Source organism: Lucilia cuprina, chromosome 3 (assembly GCF_022045245.1).
Source record: "Lucilia cuprina isolate Lc7/37 chromosome 3, ASM2204524v1, whole genome shotgun sequence".
NCBI lineage: Eukaryota > Metazoa > Arthropoda > Insecta > Diptera > Calliphoridae > Lucilia > Lucilia cuprina.
In genome coordinates this window covers 19412763-19440376 of record NC_060951.1, presented here as the reverse complement: position 1 = coordinate 19440376, position 27614 = coordinate 19412763, and the positions used below count along the sequence as shown (strand labels likewise).

General features: G+C 32.0%; 1 protein-coding gene across 1 annotated transcript; it reads right to left on the bottom strand.

Annotated features, from left to right (window-relative positions):
• Window positions 1–5463: 5463 nt before the first annotated feature.
• LOC111685731 (segment polarity protein dishevelled) lies at window positions 5464–7983 on the bottom strand. Its single transcript, XM_023448008.2, has one exon. The coding sequence runs from the start codon at window positions 7424–7426 to the stop codon at window positions 5654–5656; it is 1773 nt and encodes a 590-aa protein (XP_023303776.2). The 5' UTR covers window positions 7427–7983; the 3' UTR covers window positions 5464–5653.
• Between the last annotated feature and the right edge of the window lie 19631 nt (window positions 7984–27614).

Sequence of the window (27614 nt, the reverse complement as noted above, 5' to 3'; positions counted from 1 at the left end):
ATTTTTCTAAATATTTTGAGACACCTGTTTTGTACTTTTTTAAAATTCAGTCCTTTTAGGGTGTAAAAGGGAGAAAACTATATTTATGGTACTTTTTTATCACATTAAGAAAACCTTTTCGCTTTATTGAATTACTCCTATTAAATTACGGACTAACTCTGTAATAATATTATTGTAATAAAATTTTTGCTATTTCACTGGGGAAAAAAGTACCAAAAAGGGAAAAACGGGAAATTTTAATTTATTCAAACTCATTGAGCCATTTTTTATAAAACTTCAAAAAGTAGTTTATTTACTCACACAAAATGAGCTATTTGTATATTATTTTGGAATTCTAGTACTAAGGACTATATAGGACCAAATTCGAATAAATTGTTTGGTACCTTTTTAAAAACACAATTTTTCTCGAACAAATGAATGAAACATTGTACTCTTTTTATTAGTACTTTCCACTTAGGTAAAATTTATTCCACTTTTGGTACTTTTTCCTCCTTCAAATGATACTCTATGTATGTTCTTTAATATGAACTCAAAACACATGATAATTAAACATACACACATCCTCATTGAATAAGATTCTTTAAGAGACAACTTTTTAGTACTTTTTATCTCATAAATTGTATTTTTTTAATTTTCTAAAATATTCAACCTAGGCACATTAATTTTAACATACAGTGTCTCTCATAAGTATTCGAATTTAGGTATAATATGAAAAGAAACCAAATTTAATATCATATTTTGTATGCAAAATTAATAAATTAATTTGTTAAATTGTTTAGACTGTCCTTACCTTTGATATCACGCTTTTGAAAACTTTAAAAATTCACATTTACTTAAATTAATTTAGCTTTATTTAAAAAAGTCCATAAAATTACCTCACAAAAGTATACGAATTTTTTCTGTATTTCATATGTGACTATATTATACGAAACACAAAAATTAGAATCGAATGTTTTTTTGCCAAAAATTGTTTTAAGGGGTAACTATCAACCGAATAGATATATTTTTCCCAGAGATAAAACAAAAATTTGTTATTGGGATTCACGTATCTAAAAATAATATTTTTTGTTACAAGAATCTGTATTTAAACGTTCCAAGATATATTATTGGAATCATTCTTCTATCGCTAATTCAATTTATTGGAACTCAAGTATATTTTTATAATACTAGGGTCAAAATTTTTTGGGGAAACTTGTCTTCTATATATTGTTTTAGATATCAGCTGTTATACGTTTTAAGTTTTTAATATATTGTGGAAGTGTACAAATCCAAAGCATGCCTCGAAGAAACGCCATTCAATATAGTGGAATCATTCTTTTTATAATAAATGGCCTCTAGGCTGAATGCCACCATATCATTATGGTCTAACTCAAAAATATTAATATCTGTTTAAATATTATCTACTATGATCAAAATAAACCCAAAATTTTGAACATACAGTGTTGTTGTAATGGGCAACATAATCATGCATGTTATGAGTAGTAACAACTAAAATGTATAGGATCACGATTTTTTAAGGCATGTTTTGGAGTTGTATACCGCTACGATGTCTTGAAAATTTAAAATATATTAGTGCTTATATCTACAATAATATATACTAGCCAACTTTGTCGGATCGATCCTAGTGGTTCGAAAAGGGTGTTAAGATCCAGATAATTTAATTAGAAACAGAAGAACGATACCAAAAATATATCTTGGAATGTTTAAAAACAGATCATAACAAAAATTATTATTTTTAGACACATCAAGAAATCTATTAAATCCCAATATTAAATTTTGGTTTTATCTCTGGAAAAAGAGAAAAAAATGGGAAATATAGTCAACAATCTTAATTTTAATGATATTATATGAAAATATGGTACAAATGCCCCAAAATTGTGGGCCAAATGAGCCAAAAATATATCTTTTCGGTTGATAGCAACCTCTTAAAACAATTTTAAGCAAAAAGGCCATTCCATTCTGTTTCGTAAAATATGGTCAAACATGAAATACAGGAAAAATTCGAATACTTTTGTGAAGTAATTTTATAGACTTTTTTTAAAAAAAGTTAAATTAATTTAAGTAAATGTAAATTTTTAAAGTTTTAAAAAGCGATATCAATCGCTATCGATATGACATCAAAGCTAAGGACTGTCTAGACAATTTAACAAATTAATTTATTAATTTTGCATACAAAATATTAAATTTGGTTTCTTTTCATATTATACCTAAATTCGAATACTTATGAGAGACACTGTACATGGTCTTGACTGAATAATATTCTGTAAGTGGAAACTATTTTGTACTTTTCTATTCTTCAAATAGGACCTTTTAGATTCTTTATAATGGTTAACCGGAACACACGGTCCTTATTAAATGAGAATTTATTGAGAGAGATTATTGTACTTTTTCGTTTTTCCGATGGTTCTTTTTGATATTTTTACAATATTGAACATAGATATTGAAAATAAAATTTAAAATATAGGGACCTTAGTGAATGAGTATCTACTGAAAGGGACTTTTGGTACTTTTTCATTCATCAAATTATATTTTATGAATTGTATATAATATTGAACACAGAAACATAAAATTATTTATTAAATGATGACCTATTAGAGGTATTTTATGGTACTTTTTTCAAATATTACTTTCAAAATTTTCTATAATGTGGAAGCTAAATGAGTGAAACTAAAAAAACAAGCTTCTTACTGAATGCGAATTTAATCACGTGATATTGAACGTATAAAACTGAAACATTAAAAAAATTTTAATTTTCTATAAAAGTAAACAAAATCTTGAATGTATTCAATTTAAGTTAGGGTAGCGATGCACCCAGGGTATGCTAGTAATAATATAAAATGTTTAAAAAAGTATTAAAAATATCGTTTTTATGTATTTTTATTATTATGCAATCCTGAAAAGTTTTTGGAGTGTATGAGTTTTTTGCAAGTTATCTATTGTTTGTTCTTTAAGTTACTTAGTTTCCGAAACTAAGATTTATTTGGCCAGTAATTAAAATTATACAACGCCATCACCAATTCTAGCTAGAAAAAACTAGGTCATATGTTCCAATTAAAATTAAAAACTTAGGTTAAGTTAACACGATTGCACATGGTCAAATATGCACCTCAAGAAAAACTGTAACTCGGTACAGTTATCTGACGTCACATATTGGCCAATGCTGTTTGAAACGTAAAACTCTCGAAGGCAGAGCAAAAAGGACGGCCTGATTACCTTTAAGCGATAATGGCAACGACGCACGACGGTCTTCCTCAACCCAGAGCTGAATTACGAAGAAAGTTACTTACTCTCTTGTATTGCAAATGATGTTGTTTGTTTGCAATTTCTGAAAAAAACTGCCGGTCCACACTATGAAACTTTTATTGGGAAACTTTTTATTTTGCATGAGAGAGAAAGAGAAGGAATATCATTTATCTCTCTCGCCGTACGGAGTTTCCCGTACTCGGAAACTTGTTTTGTTATTCTTTTCATTCATACAACAACAAATCAATGCAATAGACACATAGTTTCTGAAACAAAAGTTTCTATGTGTGGACATTTAGGAAACTTCAAAAGAGACCGGCACAAAGCGACATCAACCTACTTTGTTGAATGCTGTCAAGTAACCACAAAGTATACAGAAATGTCACTTTTGACATTTGAAAAAGTCTAAAATCAGCTTTTGTTTGATTTGGAAATTGTTTGATGAGAAGAGGTACCTACAGTGTCTCTCATAAGTATTCGAATTTAGGTATAATATAAAATGAAACTAAATTTAATAACATATTTTGTATGTAAAATTAATAAATTAATTTGTTAAATTCTCTAGACAGTCCTTAGCTTTGATATCACGCTTTTTTAAACTTTAAAAAATTCACATTTACTTAAATTAATTTAGCTTTATTAAAAAAATGTCCATAAAATTACCTCACAAAAGTATACGAATTTTTTCAGTATTTTCGCAATGCAACTTTTCTAATACATATTTCTGACATTTTAGAATGCTAAATCAAAAATATTTTCGCATTAAAATAGCTAAAAATATGTTTTTATGCACAAAAGTACAAATTTTTCCCGTTTTTTGTCGTTTTCTTCTATTTTTATCCCTTCTTGTCTAATTTTCGGAAAGTTATATAGCCTACAGACGCTTCCAGACATATATCCTTTTATGTTCCAAATTAAAAGAAAGACGGTTCATCCGTTTAGGCGTGATTGACGCACAAACGAAGAAACAAACTTACAAAGAAATTTATAATATATATTAGGATTACACTAAGCTTTAGTCTGTTAATTTCTTTGTCGAATGAAGATTGCCCTCAATATTAGGACATCATTTACTGGAAAATTTTGAATTTTTTCAACACCCTTTTTTATTTGCAATTATGTACATGACCAGGTTTTCATATATTCAGTATCTTGAAACTATAGAATCAAATTTTACAGAAGAACTTTAACATTAATGTTCCCATACGAATTAAATACCATACATTATTATTCACATTTATCACAACTTACACTAAACTCCTTATTAGCGTTTGGAAAAATTGGCGAACTTGCAATAATTTACATGACATTTCTCATATGTAAAAATTGTATATAATGTAACCTATTAAAGTTAGAATTTTCAAAATCATTAAGAGTTGAATATTAACATCCGTATTTGCATACAATTCAGAAAAATCTATAGGGTCGATTATGTATCGCAGTTGCCACTTCAGTTGCGGTAATGATAACACATTCCTTAAATAATTAGTAAAAAATAAATAAATTGTAGTAAAAAATAAAAGTAAATTTCTTCTATGTTGTATATATATAATTTTTTATTATAAATCATGATTACTAAATTCTTCTTGTTTTTATTAATTTTATAAATTTATATTTCAATTATTAATATTTAATTAATAATATACGTATGTATGTATTATATTATAAATGATACAAAAAGATATTGTTTATATGCAATTTCGTTTTTGTTTTTGTATGATTTGTTTATAATCTTATCAAAATGTTATTAAGATGGTTTTGGTAATTTAGTCTGCCTTTCCCTTTCTTTTTTGAAACTAGAAAGGGGCTTACTGTTCTGTAGCCAAGATGAAATTGTTTCAACAATTTATTCATTGTATTTATATTGTTGTTGCTTTAACCTTTTTTAAATCTATAAACCTTCTGCTTTAAGAAAAATATTTAATATTTTTGAGTGTATTGTGTGTGGGGTTGTGAGAATTTTAAGTTGAAATGTAAATGTGTAATTGTTGTAATTAATTTCATCTTATATTAATATATTTATAATAAACTATGTTTTTGAGTCATAATTATGATTTATTTTTTTCTGTTTTCTTTGATTTTGTTGTTAAGTTATGTAAGTATGTATATTATATAATATGCATGTATGTATATGTATGTACTATATTGAATGTACTTTCTTCCTAATTAATATTTTAATTATAATTATATTGTATACTGGTTTCATGTTTTTCATTTCAATATTTAGAAACGTATAGAAAAGTTTAAAGGCAAATAATAAAATTAATAATAAAGAGGAATTTAAAACGGAAAATAAAATAAAAATACACATTAATAATAAAGTATTGAGAGAAAAATAATTTCATTGCAGTTCCTGCCTTATGTTTCGTCCTCTCATATGCCTTCTGGCTGAGAGGAAGTCCTCCTCGTCCTACAAGACATAATTAAAGACGGAAGACTCCTGTTCATTGTTGATATTGCCACCGCCACCACGATTAGATGATCCCGAAGATTTGTTCGAACCGTGATGGTGACCAATCGTCATTTGGTTGGTTTGATGAATGACAGATGTAATATCGCTTTGAGACGCCGAAATATCTTTGCTGGTAAGCACATCTGAACTACTAGAGCCCGAGGATAATCCATGACGCTCTGTTAAACCATACTGAATGGGCTGATAACCGTGACTTGGATTGTATGTTGCTGAATATGGCATATATATTGGGGGATTTGGCAGGGGACCAATGTCGCTGGTTATACTTTCAGTGTCAGCGTGGCTTAAATTTGAGCGGCATTGCAGAGGATTGCGATCGTCGTTAATCACATAGTAGCATTGCTCGGAGAAGGTCAATTTGTTGACTGTGTGTTTAATATAATTGTTTCGCAACATAGCCGATACAATGCGACGAGCTTCGCGCCTGTCCTGAACATCTTCGACGTTCTCTAGGACCCAGTTTACGGCATCAGCTCCAATAAAAGCATTTGGTATTGTAATTTTTAACCACATGCGATCCCGAATTTCTAAGCCACTGTCCGGTTTGATCATTGCTTTAACAATTTCCTCAAGATTGTTCTGATCAAGACGCTCTTTGATAGGCTCTGGTATGTCGGGATGTATAATACTGTCCTGTGAGGTAAGAGCCTGAGTATGAGCCACCCAGGCGCCGGGGTCAATTGGACGAACCGGCTCAGTGCGTGGTATAGTAAAATAACCCTTTGGATTTGGATCCCAGCATTTAGCAACCACCAGCTTAATAGGCCCAGGTTTTTGAACCACCTCTCGCAAAACTCGAACTGCTTCATCGTTTGTCATATTTTCGAAATTTACGTCATTTACCTGTAAAATCATATCGCCGGGTTCAATGCGCCCATCTAATGCCACCGCTCCACCTTTCATTATACTGCCTACGTATATACCGCCGTCACCTCCGCGATTCGACTGGCCCACTATCGATATACCCAAGAAATTAACCGCTTCCATGTTTATGTTTACCGTAATTATGTTCAGAGACATTGTTGAATCGGTTATTGAAGAATAGCTTGAAGTTCGAGATATGCTTGGAGCTCGTTTTTTACGTCGTTGGGGCTTCTTGCGCACTTGCAATCTTTGGACACTGCTATAGTCTGTTAGGTCACGATCGAATGTCACTTCAGATTCTGTTCCAAATAAACTTGTAGAGTCCAAGTCACTCGACAATACTGACGCCGACTGATATGTGAGAGGTGGTGGAGGTTGCATCATAGGATTTGTAATTACACCACCACCTCCAATAAGTCCACCCATACTTCCAGCACCTAAACCTCCTCCACCCATTTTTTGAGGTGGTGGCGGTGGTTGAGCAGGTCTTACGGGTTGACGAATATCCCCACATTCGCTGTTTGGCATATCAGAACAATTATCTGACTGGTTCGTACCATCAGCTGACACTAACCAGGACACAACTCGCCCATTGAAGCATGGCAATATAGTGGCATCGTCCGCAATCTCCTCCTTAACTACACCAAAGTCAGCGTCCATCGACTTGAAGAAGTATTTATAGTTGTTGTTTTGTTTATTGAGCACCATTTTAAAGTCCCTCAAAGTGACCTGAGCTGATGGTATCGGAATCTTCACCAAATATGGTGTTGTTTCATCATCAATATGATAGATCACTTTTGTCTCTTGGCCACCTCCACCACCTCCACTGTTTTTATCGGCATCCATCTTTAAGTTGGATTCGTATGTATTTGTTTGTTTTTATGTGTGCTTTTTTCAGCACAACTCGTTTGTTTTTTTTTTTACTTGTAAAATCGATTCGTACGTTTATCTGGAATCCGATTTTAATTTTTTTTTCTTAAAACACGACATGCAAAAGATGTTCACAAAAACACTTTGCCCTGATAATTCAACGATTTTTAAATAAATTTTCGTTCTTTATACAATTAATGTGTTTTTTGTTTTTGCTTTAGGGTTGGGTTTCAGTGGGGGCTCCTTCTAATAAATATATCTACTCAACAACTACTCATGTTCGTTCACCATAGGCGTTGTTGCTGCCTGCGCTAGATTTAAGACATCTTTTTGTTATGCTCGGATAATTTACACCTCAAATATATTATTTTTATTTCTACTTATGTTCGACAGTCTTCTTAAATATTTTCTATAATTTTTTTTTGGTAATTTTTAATGTTTACAATTAAATTTTCACTAATTAATCGCTGCAAAAATGCGCAGACAATGAAAAAGCAGCAAAACTATTTGACATTCCGAAAACTTACGTTCCACATCATTGAATGAGTGTGTATTTTGTGTTCATGTATGACTAAATTACTCCGAACAGTAACACAGTTGTTAAAAACAGTGTTGGAATTTACCGGCTATAAAATAGTACATATCTATGATAAGTGTTGCCAAATTAAAAGTTGAATAAGTATAAAAATAAGTGGTTCCAAAAAATATATATCAAAAGTTTCTATCTGTTTCTTAAGGGCAATGCGTGAAAAGTCATGTGATTTTGCATCACCCTAGCACTTATGAATTTTATCGACTTTAATGTTAAGTAATAAAGTATGATATATAAGTCAGTCGCAGATGACTAAAAATGCCTGATGTTTATATTTATTACAGTTAACATATAAAATATTATGTATTTAGCGGTCATTGTTTACTAATCATACTTGATGAATATATCCGTCATATCTCACGACTACCAATTTATAATAAAACAAAATTTATTTACAGACGGACAGAAATGGCTAGATCGTCTTTGAATTTAATGAGGACCCAGAATATATATCTTTGTGGGTCTGTGACCAATATTTCGATGTGTTACAAACGAAATGACAAAATCAATATACCCCCATCCTTTTTGATGGTGAGTATAATAAAATAAAAAATAATATATATAAATAGAACAGACTTTCATTTGGGGGGCTTGGAGCCCCATATGAATCAAATAGAAAAATTCGTTTATCTTAGAAACTATTACAGCCAGAATATTTCAATGGGAGTCTTGGCACCTCCCATATGAATTAAATGCAAAATTTCGTATATCTGGGAAACTAATAGAATTAAATTCTTCATATTTTGCACGAAGAACCTTACTAATGTGAACATTTTATAGAAAAAATGGCGGACTTTCATCTGGGGGGCTTGGAGTCCCCATATGAATTAAGTTGAACAATTTGTATATCTGAGAAACTATTTGAGATAAAAAATTTAAATTTTACATGAAGAACATTCATGTGAACATTTAAAGAAAATTGGGCGCACTTTGCATCTCTAATATGAATTAAATATAAAATTTCGTATATCTTGGAAACTATTATATTATTCAAATTTTTCATAGGTTGCATTTAAATCTAAATTAACGTTTAGAAAAAATGGGTAACTTGCAATAACTTGCGTGGCATCCCCAATATGTAAACAAATTTATATCTGATATCGAAAAACTATTATAGTTAGAATCTTTAAAATCGTAGTGTTTTTTATTTACATTGCTTTTAAGGTAGCAAAGCACACTGGGTATAGCTAGTGAAAAGTATTTATGTAACACTATAGTAGAGCCTAAAACCTACAACCTAAATGTTACCGACTTTCTAAAAATTAATTGTGTTTCCTAATTTTTAAAAATTTTCTGAAGGGTGCTTTTTATGGGGGCTAGAGACAAATGGAGCCCGATCATTAGAAAAATCACCAGTAACATTCAGAATTACTAGGTGAAATAATGAACCGATTTTAACTATTTTCAAGAGTCCTTGGGCCAAAATAATTGTTTGTGTCAAGTTTTATTAAATAATCTTAATAACTACGAACTGTTATTTGATTTACATGGACGGACGAATGTAAATAAATCGACAATTATGAGTCTATTGACATACTTTAAGGTGGATATAGAGCCAATATTTTATTGCGTTACAGACAGCAGCACAAAATATAGTGGTGCAGGGTATAAAAATCAAAAAATACCATTTGGAAAACGAAATTATAACAGAAAGTCCCCTTTTATAGACATTCCATTCCAATCGAAAATGGAATTATTTCTGTACTTTTGCTTCTTCAGAAAAAGAAAACGAAAATTCTTTAGAAATGAAAACACTTTAAGTATCTAAAGCGGAATAAAATGTCTATGTAATTAATGTTTTTTGTTAAATTTTCAATTATAATAAATAGAATCAACTTAAAAAATATTTTTTGGGAACAGACTAATAATTTTTGAATTTGGAGAAGCTAAAAGAAAAACACATAATAATATGGAATTGAAATCATTCCGATCGAAATGTGTGATTTTTAACAATAAATATTCATGTCTGATCTGTAAATCGATTCGGTTTCAAACCCGAGAAGCTTCTAAAACAGAATTTGTTCTGTAAATCGTAAATTATTTCATCGTAAAATTCAGAAAAATAAACATATTTTGAATAAGAAGGAGTTTAAAATGTCCATAGCATTTATATTAAGGTAAGGCAATTGCATTAAAAAATCCAAAAAATAATGATTACATTTAATATAATAAAATTTAATTGGTTTGAAAACGAGAAAAATTATGAGAATTCGTTTTTTAACGAGAAATATACTCGGATTCGGTTTAGAGAACACACAGAATTATCAAAAGTACATTTTGAAGGATGAAATGAATGAAGCAAAATGTTCCTATTTATGTTTTCGGCAGGATAGGTGGACCACAAATATACTTAGTTATTAAAAATATAAATAATAGTGCTAAATAAGTAATAATTTTCATAATTTAAGTAAAAGTGCAATTTTTGAAATTTTTTAATGTAAACAAACAGGCTTTGACAATTTGGCTCAAAACTTGTTTGCAACAACAGAGTAAAGGTGAAAGAAAGTACACAACACACGCTGTACGCAACAGCGTGTTATATGCTTCTGTCAAAAAAAGTTGAAATAGTATATTTTCATTTAACAAGTTACACACAGTAGTTTTAACGCGTCTGCCGCGAAAACTTCAATAACTGCCGGTCCACACTAGGAAACTTTTTTTTGGGAAACTTTTGATTTTGCACGAGAGAGAAAGTGAAGGGATATCATTCATCTCTCTCACGGTACGGAGTTTCCCGTACTCAGAAACTTGTATTGTTTTGTTATTTTCTTATTCGTACAACAACAAATCAATGCAATTAATACGTATTTTCTGAAATAAAAGTTTCTATGTGTGGACATTTAGGAAACTTCAAAAGAGAATTAAGAAAAAGTTTCTCTACGAAAGTTTCCTAGTGTGGACCGGCACTAACTTTCAACTTTTGACGCGTCGGCAGCTGATCAGAGTTGTATTTTGTTTTGTGTAGAATACTTAGAATTCATCAACAATAAAAGAAAAAATTAAAAAAATAAACAAAAACTTTAAATTTTGATTTTTAAAACACTGATAGTTTAAAAAAAACATTAAAAGAGATTCGCATGTTAAGCGCGTAAAGTTTGAAAAGCGTAAACCGGGTTGCCGCCTTAACGCGTGTTGTGTACTTCCACCTTAAAAGTGAAAGTACACAACACGCGTTGCACGCGGCAGCGTATTATAGGCTTCTGTCAAAAAACGTTGAAATAGTGTATTTTCATTTTACCGGTATATTAATTTGCAAATTTAAGTAAGTGTCTGAAGTCAAATAAAACTTATATTACAAATGAATGAATCTCAGAGGCAGCCGTCCGGGTAACCTCATACGGGTTTTTTTTATAAAAAAGTGTTCCGGAAGAGACTTTTTTAGTTAATCTCTTCATCTACATAGTGTATATATAAAACAATATTGTTTAATTTGTTAGCATTTAATAGATTTCTAAATTAACAAGCAAATAATATAAAACAATATGGTTAATATGTTTTCATTTAATAGAAAAAGAATATTTTCTAAAATAAAATTTTTGTATGCAATTATATCATTATTTAAATAAAATTTTATGTTTAGGAGATGCTTGGGGTTTAAAGATTTATTACTTGAGTGATTCAAAATATAAACAAAGTTTTTTTCTGTTAACGGAAATTTTTTAAAATAAAATTGTAAACAATAATAAACTTTGACAGCTACAGTAAACCAGGCGAATTAAAAAATTATCAGCTGATTAAATAACACCACCTTGTATGAATTCGCCTTGGTATAGATAAAGACTCAAACGGCGTGCGACATAGGGTTCTATAAATCGACTTTTGTATAATCGAACAATCGACTTTTTGTCGAAAAGTCGAATTCGACTCTTTTGTTCCAAAAAAGTCGATAACTCGACTATCGTCTGTGAAGAAAGAAAAATCGACTTTGGATATAAAAGTCAAAGAAAGACAAAAATTGTCGCAAAAAGTCGAAAAAAGTCAAAAATATTCGAAAAGTCGGAAAAAGTAAAATATAATCAAAAAGTCGGAAAAAGTCGAAAATAGTCGGAAAAAGTCGAAAATAGTCGGAAAAAGTCGAAAAGACATAAATTGTCAAACAGTCAAAAATATGTAAAAATCGAAAAAAGTCGGTAAAAGTCGAAAATCGTCTACAAGTCTGAAATAGTCGAAAATCAAAATTAGTCGAAAGTAGTCAAAAAGTCAAAAAATCAAAATTAGTCGAAAAGTCGGAAAAAGTAAAAAAATCGATATTAGTCGAAAAGTCGGAAAAAGTAAAAAAGTCGACTTTTAACTAAATGCTAAAGGTAGAAAAGCCGAAAGTCGACTTTTACCTAAATGCAAAAAGTCAAAAAGTCGACTTTTCGTTTCAACTATTGACCCTAATGCGACATATATTTGTTAGTGTTTCTATGTTAGACGCTGTCAAAATTTGACATTTTGGCCATGCAGGTGTTTTTTCTCATCCATGTAACTTATTACCTTTTGTTCTTAGCAAAATGTGTCCCAAATTGTTTATATAGCTATTTATGCAATCTTTCGAAAAAAAAAATAAAAAAATGTAATAAAATATTATTAATTTTTTTTTAAATCAAAAACATTTTTGACTTTTTTTCAAAATGGGCCCTTTTTATTTTTTTTTATTTTTTTAAGAAAGCTTAAGTCTTTTTCTAAGCGACCTATTAGTGGGATGCGAGTGGGATATCTATCAAAAAAATATTTTGTAACTCAAGATTTAAAATTTTTGATTTTTTTTTTGCAAAATCAAAAACCTTTGTTGACTTTTTTTTAAAAAAAATGGACCCATTTTTTATTTTTTTGCTCAGAAGAAAGTTTATGTGTTTTCCTTTAACACCCTTTTTGTCGCTTAGTGGGATGCGAGTGGGATATCTATAAAAAATGTTTTGTAACTCAAGACATACAATTTTTTACTTTTTTTGAAAAAATCAAAAACCTTTTTGACTTTTTTTTTCCAAAATGGACTCTTTTTTTATTAATTTTTTTTTCTCAAAAAAAGGTTAGGTCGCTTAGTGGGATGCGAGTGGGATATCTATCAAAATAAATGTTTTGTAACTTAAGACAAAGGTTTTTAAATTTGCACTATTTTAATTTTTTTCATATTTGTGTGTAAACCTTAAAAATTAAACTTACGCAGAGAAACTAGACACATTAGCCTTTCCGATGATATGTAACATACCCAACTAAAATTTCATAGCCTCGATACTGTAATACCCAGGAATAAAAATCACTTTTTTTCTATGGAAAAAAATATTTGTAATAATAATTAATTTAATGTATAATAATAATAATAATAATAATAATAATAATAAAAAGATGAATAATTTAGTAAAATTTAATCTTAATCACAATAGATCAATTTATATAATTATTTTTACACTTAATTTATCAAGTTTTTAAATTTTCAAATATCCATACTTTTATCCTTCTTATTTGTCACCATTATTAGCTGTTTTTTTTGTTAATCCTTCCTTGGCGTTATTAGATTCAGCTACTGATTTCGCTGCTGGCTTTTGAATTTTCTATAATATTGAATCTAGAAACATGAAATTTAGAATGTAGGACCTTGACTGGGTAAGAACCTATAAAAAGGGACTTTTTGGTCCTTTTTCGTTCTACAATAGGTACTTTTTGAATTTTTAATAATATTGAACCTAGAAACATGAAATTTAGAATGTTGGACCTTGACTAGGTAAGAACCTATAAAAAGGGACTTTTTGGTACTTTTTCGTTCTACAAAAGGTACTTTTTTGAATTGTCCATAATATTGAACCTAGAAAATGTAATTTAGAATGTAAGTCCTTGACTAGGTAAGAACCTATAAAAGGGACTTTTTGGTACTTTTTCGTTCTACAAAAGGTACTTTTTGAATTTTCTATAATATTGAACCTAAAAACATGAAATTTAGAATGTAGGACCTTGACTGGGTAAGAACCTATAAAAAGGGACTTTTTAGTACTTTTTCGTTCTACAAAATTACTTTTTGAATTTTCTATAATATTGAACATAGAAACATGAAATTTAGAATGTAGGACCTTGACTAGGTAAGAACCTATAAAAAGGGACTTTTTGGTACTTTTTCGTTCTACAAAATTACTTTTTAAATTTTCTATAATATTGAACATAGAAACATGAAATTTAGAATGTAGGACCTTGACTAGGTAAGAACCTATAAAAAGGGACTTTTTGGTACTTTTTCGTTCTACAAATGTCCTTTTTTGAATTTTCTATAACACTGAAACTAGAAACATGAAATTTAGAATGTAGGACCTTGACTAGGTAAGAACCTATAAAAAGGGACTTTTTGGTACTTTTTTGTTCTACAAAAGGTACTTTTTTAATTTTCTATAATATTGAACCTAGAAACATGAAATTTAGAATGTAGGACCTTGACTAGGTAAGAACCTATAAAAAGGGACTTTTTGGTACTTTTTCATGCTAGAAAAGGTACTTTTTGAATTTTCTATAATATTTAACCTAGAAACATGAAAATTAGAATTTAGGACCTTGACTGGGTAAGAACCTATAAAAGGGGACTTTTTTGGTACTTTTTCGTTCTACAAAAGGTACTTTTTAAATTTTCTATAATGTTGAACCTAGCAACATGAAATTTAGCATGTAGGACCTTGACTAGGTAAGAACCTATAAAAAGGGACTTTTTGGCACCTTTCCCTTCTACAAAAGGTACTTTTTGAATTTTCTATAATATTGAACCTAGAAACATGAAATTTAGTATGTAGAGCCCGGATTAGCCCAGAACACATAAAAGGGAACTTTTGGTACTTTTTCGTTTTTCAAAAGGTATTTTTTGAAATTTCTATAATATTGAACCTAGAAGCATTTAATTTAGCATGTTGGGCCTTGACTAGGTAAAAAGATGCAAAAAGAGACTTTTTGGTACTTTTTCTTTCTACAAAAGTTACTTTTTGAATTTTCTACAATATTGAACCTAGAAACATGATACTAAGTGTTAATATTCATTGATTTTAATATACTTACAAATAATTTTTATTGTCATAAATTTTTTATTCAAATATAATATTTATAACTTTGAACATTAAAATTTAATTTATAAAATATAATTTATTCTCAAATAAAAATAAAATTTACATAGAAAATAAATACCCACAAATGGCGATTCTGCTATTTAAGAATATTAAAAGGAATATTTAAAAAAAAAAAAAACGATTTTATTGAATTTTGGATTTGGCTCAAAAATCAACAATCATCATCACAATTTTGAATGTCAGGATCATCAAAGGATATCATTAATAATTTTTTTCTCAAAAACAAAAACTTCAGAATATAACAGAAAACTAAAAGAAGAAATAGTGAAGAAATTCATACCAAATAAGTATATTTTATTAATTAGTTAAAAATGATTATTAGTATATACTTTCAAATACATCCACATTATTACCTGTGGGAGGTAATAAACAATATACAATTGTTTGTTGTTACTTGTTTGTTTATCGTTTATTAGTCATTATTTATTGTAAACTTTTCCTTCGGAAATCATGCTTACACACTCTCCAAATTTATCACGATTTAACTACTAATTCTAACAACACTGATAGTGGAAACATGACTGAACTTAATAATCTCTCTGCTCCTACTAGTCGTCAATCTAATATTGAAATTTATTCTACCACTATTAAACTTCCCCAATTTTGGACAAATTGTCCAGAAGCATGGTTAGTTAATACATGCTGAAATGCAATTTGCAAATAGAAGGGTAACACAAGACATTACTAAATATGAATGCAGTGTTACTTCTCTACCTCATGATGTGATAGTAACAGTACTTGACGTCATTCAGAATCCTCCCACAGGTAATCGTTATGACCATTTAAAGAAGATTCTTATTGACAGACATTCTATGAGCGAAAATAAGATAACATCTTATCTGATTCTGAGATTGGAGATTGGAATTTTATCGATCTTTAGCTTTACTTTCAAATTCAAATTTTAGTCCTGACGTTCTTAAGAAAATTACCAAAGAGTTAAAATGTTGCTTTGACTGGTTCGAATTTGACAGATATTAACGAATTAACACGCTTAGCTGATAATATATGGGAAGTATTACATGGAAATGAGATAGCTAGCGTTAACGACAATACTCCAATACATTCCAATTCTTCTAATATAGAAAAAGTTGTTGAGAACCTTCTACAAACTACTACCAATATTTGTAACAGTTTCAATAATCTTTCACTAGATATTGCCCCAATTAGAAATCAGTTAGAGGGACAACAGTACAGATCTTTAAATAGACGTTTTAGTAGAAGCAGATCTCGTTCTAAATCTACTAATAGAGATTGGGTTTGTAGATTTCATTACAGATGCGGAAGTGAAGCATGAAAGTGTGAACAACCTTGCTCTTATTATAAACAAAAAGAAGATCAAAAAAACTAACTGAGCCCACTATCGAGGCGACAGATAATGGAAGTTTGAATTTATCAACACGTCGCCTTTTTGTTTATGATAAGAATAATAAGATAAAATTTTTAATTGATAGTTGAGCAGATATATCTGTCATTTCATCTTCAAAATTTAAAAGTCATAAGACTACTTCTGACATTGTTCTGAGGGCAGCAAATGGTTCAAGCTAGGGTTGCCAGATTTCGATTCGTAAAAAGCTGGACATTGTGTTTAAAAAGCTGCACAAAACAAAAAAAGCTGGACATGAAAAATACTGAGAAAATGTTAATTTTGGTATTGTGTAAATAATTTTACAGTGATACACCAAAAAAATGATCATCACTCATCTGTGGACTTTTAGATTTTTACGCAAATATACTATTTGATATCCCTTAATCAAAAAATTCATAAAATATAATTTGTTGATAATATTAGTTTTGACCATAATTATAAAACTAGTTTTAAACAGCTAAATTCATAAAGGCATATCTAATTCAGTTATTTAAGATTTGGATTCCCGAGACTTATGCTCTCAAAAAACTAATTTAAAAAAAAGAGGTTGCATGAACTTTTTTAACAAGTGTAGAAGTTTCACACATTTTTTAATGATCTATTCAACTATGCTATTCCAACTTGCATATATGCAAGAAATGTCAATGTCATATCGTCTTTGTTTTGAATATTAGTCCTATGGGATTTTAACAAAGTTTTCAGAAAACAAAAAACACATTAATTTAGCTGTTGGCATATAGCTATACTTCATTGATTCGTTTACTAATATATTTAAAAAGTATTTTGAATAATTACTCAATGTTTTACGCGCTTTAGCGCAATTCAAAAAAATCCATATAGGTCTTTTTGGAAAACAGTTTTTATATTGACTTTTTTCCCATTTTATGCACAGATTTGAAGATTTCTTTCGACATATGAGTTAAGAGACTTTATGGGGTATATTTGACCAATTATAATACTGTGTAAAGGCAATCATCCACATTGGCAGAATCATCCAGAATTTAACAAGGTAAAATAAAACCTCGTTTTAAGATTTATCCATAAAAACTAAATAAAAAATTTCTTAAAAATCGGAATGGTAAATATAGCCTACTTCGTTTTTTCATATAAGTACCACAAGTGACTTAACTAAGAATGTTCCTATAAAATTATGAACGGATGGACGGGCAAGATTTGTTCGCTTAAAAAAGTGATTTTAAGTTGATCAGTGCACCAAAAGGTGAGTGAGAATCCAATATATTAAAATATATATTGAATTTTATATAGTTTGAAACACACAGCACTTTTTGCTAACTCCTGAACAAAAAAATATATCGATAAATTAAATATTAAATATTTTCGGTTTAGTCTGTCACATACATATTTGCATATGCATATGTATGTAAGAATTAAAATTAAATACTAAAAACAAAACAATAAAAAATAATAACTTAGTCTAGTATATCTGTATAATAGATGTACAAGATAAAAATTATTGTGAAGTTATTGTAGTGTACTAAAAAAATTATATTTAGATGGACAAATTTAATTTTAGCTTGAAACTGGACAAGCATCAAAAAAGCTGGACAATCCAGCCAAGTCCAGCCAGGCTGGCAACCCTAGTTCAAGCATATCAACATTTGGTAAGAAAATGTTGAATGTAGATTTAGGATTACGTCGCGAGTTTCCGTTTGTTTTTATTGTAGCTAATATTGAAAAACCTATAAACGTTGCGGTCTTCTTACACAAATACGGACTTTTAATAGATATAAGAAATAAAACATTAATTGATTCTCTAACTAAATTACACATAAATACTTTGTCACATTAATGTAAAATTTCTCTACCAAAAGTTTTCGCTGTTGATAATCAGTATACTAATTTACTTAAACAGTACCCTTCTTTAATATCTGAACCTGATTACACCAAGCCAGTTAAACATAGGCTAGACGAATACGGGTTAAACATTAAACCAGGAAAATGTACTTTTGGAGTTTCTAATATAGATTTTCTTAGCCACAATATATCAAGTGATGGAATTTAAACATCAGAAGAGAGAATATCGGCAATACGAAATTTTGAACGACCAAAGACTGTAAAACAAATTCAGAAGTTTATAGGGTTGCCAGCCTGGATGGACTTGGCTGGATTGTCTAGCTTTTTTGATGCTTGTCCAGTTTCAAGCTAAAATTTAATTTGTCCAGCTAAATAAAATATTTTTAGTACACTGCAATAATTATACCCTACACCACTTTAGTGGGGAGGGTATATTGGATTTGTGCTGATGTTTGTAACATACAAAAATATTCATCCTAGACCCACCTTAAAGTATATCAATCGGCTTAGAATCGTTTTCTGATTAAGCTATGTCCGTCCGTCCGTCTGGCTGGCTGTCCATGTAAACCTTGTACGCAAGGTACTGGTCGCAATTTTCAAAATAATTTGACACGCACGTTTTATTTGACAAGGACAAATCCTATTGAAAATGGTTAAAATCGGTCCATTATTTCACCTAGCCCCCATAGAACAGAACCCCCCGAAAAGGGCTTCTGAGCTCATAGTTATGTTAAATATACAGATATATCGATAAAATACGGCACAACTAAGTTTTATAGAGGTCTTAATGACCCTGCCAAATTTCATAAAGATCGGGCCCCATTTGACCCTAGCTCCCTCTTCAGAAAATTACTTGAATGTCCCAAATTAACGTATAAACACAAATATCGCGATGAAATTCAGCACAATAAAATATTATGTAAATATAAATATATTCACAAAATGTTATCGCGCTTGGTCCATATTTGCCCCTAGTCCCCATATAAAGCCTTTTTTAGAAAATTAGTTTTTTATCCATAAATTGCTTAAATGTATCGGAACAAGGGAATATTGAAGATAAATGCTTTATTATGAAAAATTAATCACATTTAATATTCATAACTGGTGTAGGGTATCATATGGTCAACCACGCCCGACTATACTTTCATACTTGTTTTTATGTAATCTTTGTCAAATCATGTTAGCCAACTCTGATTGTACATTTGTTGTACAACTATGTTATGATTTCCCTCTTCTATCATCATGTCTCAACACTTGAACAGCTGAATGTCGTAATAAATATTAGGTCTGTCCGCATACTCGATAATTTGTAACAATTTGCAACAATTGTTATTGGATTCCGTTCGCGTACTTTCGAAAAAAAGAGAGTAAGAGAGCGGTAAAAATTACAGTTCGTTGATAGAGAATTTTTTGATTTTACTGAATATTTTTTCCCCAGTAAAAAATATCCAACAACAAATTTTTGATTTATTAACATATTAAAAAATTATTTGTAATTATATTTATTTTAAATTTATTTGTCATAAATTAGTTTTTAAATACGGTTTATTTGTCATGAAAAATCATGACAAATTGTAGCGTTTTTAAAACAATTTAGTTTGTCTTTCTCTTATAGATTTTGTGTAAATTTTTATTTTAATAATATGTTTGTATCATGAAGTTTTAAAACAATAATATATTTTTAATGATACTACATGTTTTGTTAACTTTAAATATCCATTTATTTATAGGAAAAATCAAAGTTACAATTATTTGTTTTTTAGTATTTTGTTAGCGATTGAGATTTCAGCAAAAGGGCATTACCAATCTTTGTTTATAAACAAAAAATTGGATTTCGCGTATTTTTTTGGACATTTTTTTGATTGAGAGTAAATTAAAAATTACTATCTATCATAAAGTTACTGTATATTTCTTACAGGAAAGTACGCGAAGTTGCGAGCGATAGTCAATTTCTTTACGTACAGCTTACGTACGTACTTATGATTTTTAAAATTTAAAACTTCAAAAGTAAGTTAACGAAGTGATCTGGGAAAACTAAAAATATATTCATACTATGTGGACTATAACAAAACGGAATTGGTATATGAGAACCCCTGCATTTTTTTGGTGTATCACTGTGAAACTATTTACAAAAAACCAAAATTAGCATTTTCTCAGTATTTTTTTATGTCCAGCTTTTTTTGTTTTGTTCAGCTTTTTAAAGCCCAATGTTCAGCTTTTTGCGAACCGGTATCTGGCAACCCTAGATACTTCCCAAAGTTAGAAAAATTATCTTTAGTTTTCGCTTTAAATTCAAAAACAGAAAGAAGTCCACGACAATCGAGACATTAAACATATAAATGGGGACTCAAACGTTGTGGCAAATACGCTATCTAGAGCATTCGAGTTAGACGCCTTTCAACATTCAGATATAAATCTGAAAGTTTTATACGATGAGCAGCAGAAGGATGTAGAGCTCAAAGAGATTTTGGAAGACAAGAACAGACACCTTAATTTGAAACACGTGAATGTTCCACTATTTAATGTTTGTTTATGGTGCAAAACTTGTCAAGAGACAACAAGACCTTTCGTTTCGAATACTTTACGCAAAATATTTTTTGAAAAGTTACATTAAATTTCTCATCCAGGTATTAGAGCTACTCGTCGTCTAATTTCTCATCGTTATTTTTGGCCAAACATGAATAAGGATATAAATTTGTGGTCTAAGCAATGTGTAAATTGCCAGAAGTCAAAAGCAAACAGATACACCAAATCACCGGTAATGAAAATAGACATTCCTAGAGGTAGATTCGAAAACATTCACCTTCACATAGTCGGTCCACTTCCTCCATCTCGTAACCATAGATACATTTTAACAATCATTGATCGCTTTACGCGGTGGCCAGAAGCATATCCACTCAAGGATATTACAGCGTTGACAGTAGAGCAGACATCGTTTGGGAATACCTCTTAAGATAACTAGTGACCAAGGTACTCAATTTACATCGAAAATTTTTACGGAACTAACAGAATTATTAGGTAATCATAAAATTATAACCACTTCTTATCACCCACAAGAAAATGGTATAGTAAAAAGATTTCATCGACAGTTAAAGGCAACAATTATGGCTAAAAAAAACTCTGAAAATTGGTATGATATTCTTCCGGTGGCTTTACTCGGTCTCAGATCAGTATTCAAAGAAGATTTGAAACGACCTAAGGACCTTTCTACATGCAAATATGTATTTATACATATCGAACAAAAGATATGTCTCTGAGCCACCTGTGCAGATTGAGATCACGTCATCAATTAGGACAGTATTCGCGGCCCAATCATCCCTTGTCGGTATTTTGGTCTTGAATTCAGTGTAGATAGAATGTAATCTGTTTCCTGCCCCATCATAGTCCTGCCTATCATTTATAGGATGGTGTCATGACCAATGCGGCCGTGCTTCAACCCGTTCGACTGTTTAAGTCGTAGAGCAGATTTAGCAGAAATGCATTTGATGTATATATCAAGGGAAGTTATGTTCAGCATTGAGGGGTGGAACTCAAACTGAGGGGTGGAACTCAAACAGCCAGTGATTGCAAGTCATGCCAATCTTTGTACCTTGTTCAGAATAGAGAGATAAGTCTTGATATCCACCGCTCTTCACCAAACAAGAGCTCCGTCGAGCTCTTCATTCGAGTATAGAGTCTAGGATTACGCCAAGATATTTGGCTTCCCTTGAGGTGTTCAAAATGGTACCATCCAAACGCGGAGGTCTGAATTCTGGAATTTTGTACCTCCTGGTGAAGAGAACCAGTTCAGTTTTGGCCGGGTTGACACCCAGACCGTTTTCCTTGGCCCATGATGGTAGAACGCTGAGGGCTGATTTCATGAGTTCACTTATTATGGGAAGAAACATCCCTTGAATAAGGAGCACGACGTCGTCAGCATATGCGACTACTTTGAAGCCCATCCTACTGAGTCTGAAAAGGATTTTATTCACGACAAGATTCCACAGGAGTGGAGCGATAACACCACCTTGTGGTGTGCCCCTTCTCACGACTTTCCTTGTCTTGCCAATACCCATATTAGAGTTAATGGCCCTACTCTTAAGCATGTTTTCTGTCCATTTTTTATCCGCTGATCGACACGTAAGTCACCCAGTGCATCGACTATTGCGGATATGTTCACGTTGTTAAACGCACCCTCAACGTCCAAGAAAGATGCCATAACATATTCCTTAATGTCAAGTGCCTTCTCTATGGTTCCGATAACGTCATGTAAGGCAGTCTCCACCGACCTACCACTGTAACCTCTCTCCATACTTTAGGAATGTATCCTGTTTCCAGGCTGCCCCTAAATATCATAATTAGCCATGGCATGATGGTGGTGATCGATTTTTGGAGTAGTGCTGGGAATATGCCATATGGCCCACGAAGTTTTCTCCATACTAACAATGGAACTGACTAATTCACTTATGTGGATTCGAGAAGCTGCGAGGTGCTCCAAAGTAGAGCCTTCATTTTCATCATCTCTGCAACCCGGAAAGTGTGTCTCCATAAGTAGTTCCAGAGTTTCGGTGCTACTTTCAGTAATGTTACCATCCGGTTTCATCAGGAATCCAGGCGTACCGGGGTCTTTTTATAGCACCTTACGTAGACGTAATGCCTCCGTGGCTCTCTCCAGCTCCTCACAGAAACGATTCCAGGATTCCTTCTTAGCCCTTCTGGTTTCCCTCTTGAAAGTATTGAAGCTTTGACGATAGTCGTCCCAGCTTATTAAATAGTTTCCTACATTCTTTCCTTAGCTGCATTAGTTAAGGATTCCATCATGGTTGCCGGAATTCATAGGTACCTGCCGCATCCTACATGAAGCATAGTAGGCTTCCCTTAAAGTCCTGGATAGATAATCTACTGAGTCGTCCAAGTCCTGTGTACCATACAGTCCATCCGTTTCCGGAGGTGGTATGGTATCAATCAGATTACCGAATTTGACCCAGTCGGTTTTCCTAGGATTTCTAAAGGGGTTTTCCCCAGCCATCGTAAGCTGTGTCGTAAAGATTATTCTGTGATGATCAGAGAATGAGCACTCGAGTGATACTCTTTAATCAAGAATTCTGACTGAGTCAGTGTTCCCTACCAAAGTAATATCAATGACCTGTTCCCTGATCCTATTGAAAAACGTTGGTCTATTAACCCTATTGCAAACACTAAGGTTAGTAGTTAGAAGGTATTGAAGTAAACACTCACCCCTGTCATTTATATCCGAGCTCCCCCACAGAGTATGATGGGCATAGCATCACATCTTATGACAAGATCATGGCCCTTTGTATCACACCATTCTTTTAGTGTGCGTACGGCACGTGAGGGCGGATTGTCTTCGTCGTACAATAGGTACGCAGATGATATAATTAGAGTTGGTAGCCCCTGTCGCTCTAATGCAACTACCGTTAAATCACCAGAACTGTAATTAGATAGAAGGAAAACTTTAATGTCCTTCCTGACCAAAATACAGCTCCTTATTTTACCTTCAGGGATTTGAGAGAGGAGCACATAGTTTCGTGACCGGACGCCTCGAACTTTACTGGCTGCAAACCAGGGTTCTTGGATTAAGGCCACGTGGATAACTTCCTTCTTCATAAAGCGCAGCAAGTCGTCCGTTGCTGCTTCGGAGTGGTGCAGATTAATCTGTACCAACCTCAGGCCGCTTGGACTCATCACTGCGTTTCTCTGCGGGCAAGATCAACCGAAGTTGGTTGAGCCCGTACTTTATGACGCCTTGAGAAAATCGAAGGAGTCGGAGGGATTCTGAACCAATTTTGATCCAGAGATCCTTACCTTCTCCATTGTCCCTCGTGAGTCCTCGTTCTATCGTCCAGTCATCAGTAACAAGTTCCTTATTCGGACGCTTGATTAGTGTTAGTATGGATTTGTCCTCCAGAATAGGAGAAGGAACCCACACTCTCACCGTCGTACGAAAAGGTACTTGGTCCACTGGGACGATTTCAATCTTTGCGTTGGGCCAGGGTTCGCCAACTTCTCGGACGCAGTTTTTGAGAAAGCCTAGGACTTTCTCATTACCGCATCCGATGATTTTGACACCCTTTAACCATTTGGCGCCATCGAACGCAGCAAAGGAGTCATCCTCACTCGTCAACTAGTGCCCGCAAGATCTTCTCCTCCATAAGTAGCCATTTGTCCGTAGTAATTTTACCATCGGGATGACTACGGTATATGATAGCTACTTGTAGCTCAGGTGCTGATGTTAAGCTAGTTGATGGTTTCAACCGCTTACCCTCAGACATTTGCGTTTCACCTGACCTTTGCCGCTCAGAGGACGTTTTGCGGCTCAGAGGACACCATGTGCACGTCCTCCTCATTAGTCTCGTAAAGATTTAGATCTTTCAGACCTGAGAGGTTGTCGTCCGAGGTTACTCTGTCCTGTTGGTAAGAAATTTTTCCGTTCTGTCTACCCCAGTAGCATTTTCGACTACCAGACCTAGGGAACTTGTCCGTTTCGTCGCAGTCACAGTAGTTCCAGTGGCACTCAGACCTGTGGCTTCCACCTGAGTACTCACGTTACCCTTGAAGATTTTAGCACCCTCGACCAAGGACATAGGGCCATCTTTATATTCTAACATTTCATGGGGGGAGGAGGGTTTGGTAGTTTATACCTCTACCACAGGTGTGAAAAAAGACACTGCCGCTCTTCTGGAGTCAGACGCAGACCAGGATGCCACTCATGAGTCAGACGCACCCTGGATTTTGTTACGACCAAAAACATTCAGACTGACAGAACCAGATTGTACCTTCCAGCCGCCCTTAACATAGGGAACAGACGCTAGAAGGTACTGTTATGTTGCCTAGGTAACCCAAACCACAGTCCCGGACCGACATAAAAAAAGGACCGAAGATGGTCATTACCCCACAGTCGCTCTTAACATAGAGGACAGACGCTGTGAGGTTTTTAATAAAAGCAGCCAATTTTGAATATTTTAAACGCATATAACTTATGAACAACTAAAGATTTTTATTTTTTTTAAGATTCATAACTGTTTAATTAATTAAAAGAGGATATTTTACTAAAAAATCGCAATATATATGTGTAAAAAATAAATTAAGATTTTAAAACGCAAATATCTCAAAAACCACAACAGTTAAATAAACACTTGATAAATTCACAATCGATGTTGTAGCGTTGTATGCGTTGTATGTCAGCAGCTTCTTCAATAGTCATAACAATGTTGTTGGTATTTTCTATGCAAAAGTTCTATACAACTCTTACGACAATTTTTCACATGTTTTTCGAATGTCGTAAGAAAATTCAGTGTTGTCAATTGTTTATTTCAGCATATAAATAAAAAATTCAATCGATTTTGGCAAAAAAACGATAAAAACAGCTACTTACCAAAACAAAAAATTTTAATTTTAAAATTTTATAAAAAACTGTTTATTTATTAGTTTAAAATGTGGAATAATGAAAATAATAGAATTTTAAATAAAAATAAAATAATTTGATTTATTTTGCTCGTTTAATTAGTTTAATATTACTTGTTTATTTTACTTTTGACATTGTATGTTTTGATTGTTTTTTTATTTTGAACATAAACTTATGACTTTCTACAAAAATCTGTTCACAATCACTGTTACTACACTTTAGTAGATACAATATACAACTTGATTGTGAATTGAACAACTATAACAAATTTTTTTGTAAGCCTCTAAAAGTAGATTCATATTATATTTTTTTCAATTTTAGATATAAATCGTCCCTTGTGGACTTTTAAGATGAAATTGCATCGAATTGCCAATATATACCATTGTTTATTAATAATAATTTAAAATTCAACATAAAATTACTATTTTCGTAAAAACAAAAATAAAAATTTTGGTCAAGAAATTGATTTGCATAAGCAAATCTTGTTCGAAAAAAATGCATTTTCATATCGAAAATGTAAAAGTTTTATAACATTAGATTTGGATATGTCAAAAATGTAAGGAAAATGTTCATGATTTCAACTGGTCAAACGATTAAACGAAATCTAACACTTGTTCTTATGTTTCGAGCCTATCTGTGGATTTTAACTAGATTTTCCATACAATACAAAATTTACTTTTTAAAATTTATTAATATTTTGATCAAAATTTGTTATGTGTTAGTAATATGTACAAGCAATCATTCCCAGCAGTTCGACAAATAGCTAATGGGTCCGAAAAAACAGTTATTTCCATTTACGTCTAACCACCTTTTGGCTCTATCTCGTCTTTCGTCATGGATATACTCTTTGTATATGCAAAAGCTTCTCAAAATCTAGCAGTGATTGGTGATGCAAATTTGTTTTTTATTTGCGCTACTTTTACATTATACCAAAAGTAATATATTTATTTATTAATTTATTAGAGAATTAGATTATAATTAAAATTATCTATCTATATATATCGAATTCAATTCGCTCGCGAGTTTAATTCGAGCGTTTGAAATATTTCATTTTTCCACCAATAAATCTTTTTTACTCTCGAGTTTAAAAATTAAACTCGCGATGAGAGTTGAAAATTTAATGATCGTTAAATAGAACTCCTTCTATTTCTCCAAGCTCCACATGTCATCAGCCTAGAATATTGCCTCCATTGGCACAAAACGTCATTTGTAACTCCGCCAGCTACCGACTTCACAATAAGTTACGGAATGTGGTAATACATACCAGCCGCCAGTTTGTGTTTCGTCCACAATACCACGTATTGATCAACAATATACTATTTCTACAAACAACATACAGATTGCACAACAAACATCGTACTAGGTGCTCATGCTACAGGCTCATCGTCAAACTGCGCACAAATGCACTACGGTAGTCGGTTCCCAAATTCAACGCTTGTGAACAACAACAATATTTACCGCCTAACAACTGTTATATATCCAGCCCGTATAATGATGTTAGGGAGATGATAGCAATTCTATCAGAATTTAACCCATCAATAGAGGAATCAGTAAATTCTTCTCAGTTCGTTAGACGTGTTTACGTATTAAAGCAGCATACGGGTGGAATGACCATAATCTAATATTTGCGGTACAGCAGAAGATGTATGGCTCCGCAAAGTATTTTGTGGATTCGTTGCAGATTGTTTTTGGTTCTTGGCAGCAGTTTGTGGACAAATTTTTGAGAGATTTTCTCTATGTCGACAATTCAGCTGATATTCATATAAAAATGTGCCACACGAAACGACGTTTTGACGAACCACATCATGACTACTATTTCAAGATTTACGCTCTAGATACTATAGGAGGTTTACACGAATCTGCCATAACTAGACACGTCATAAATGGTATTAATGAACCAGAAT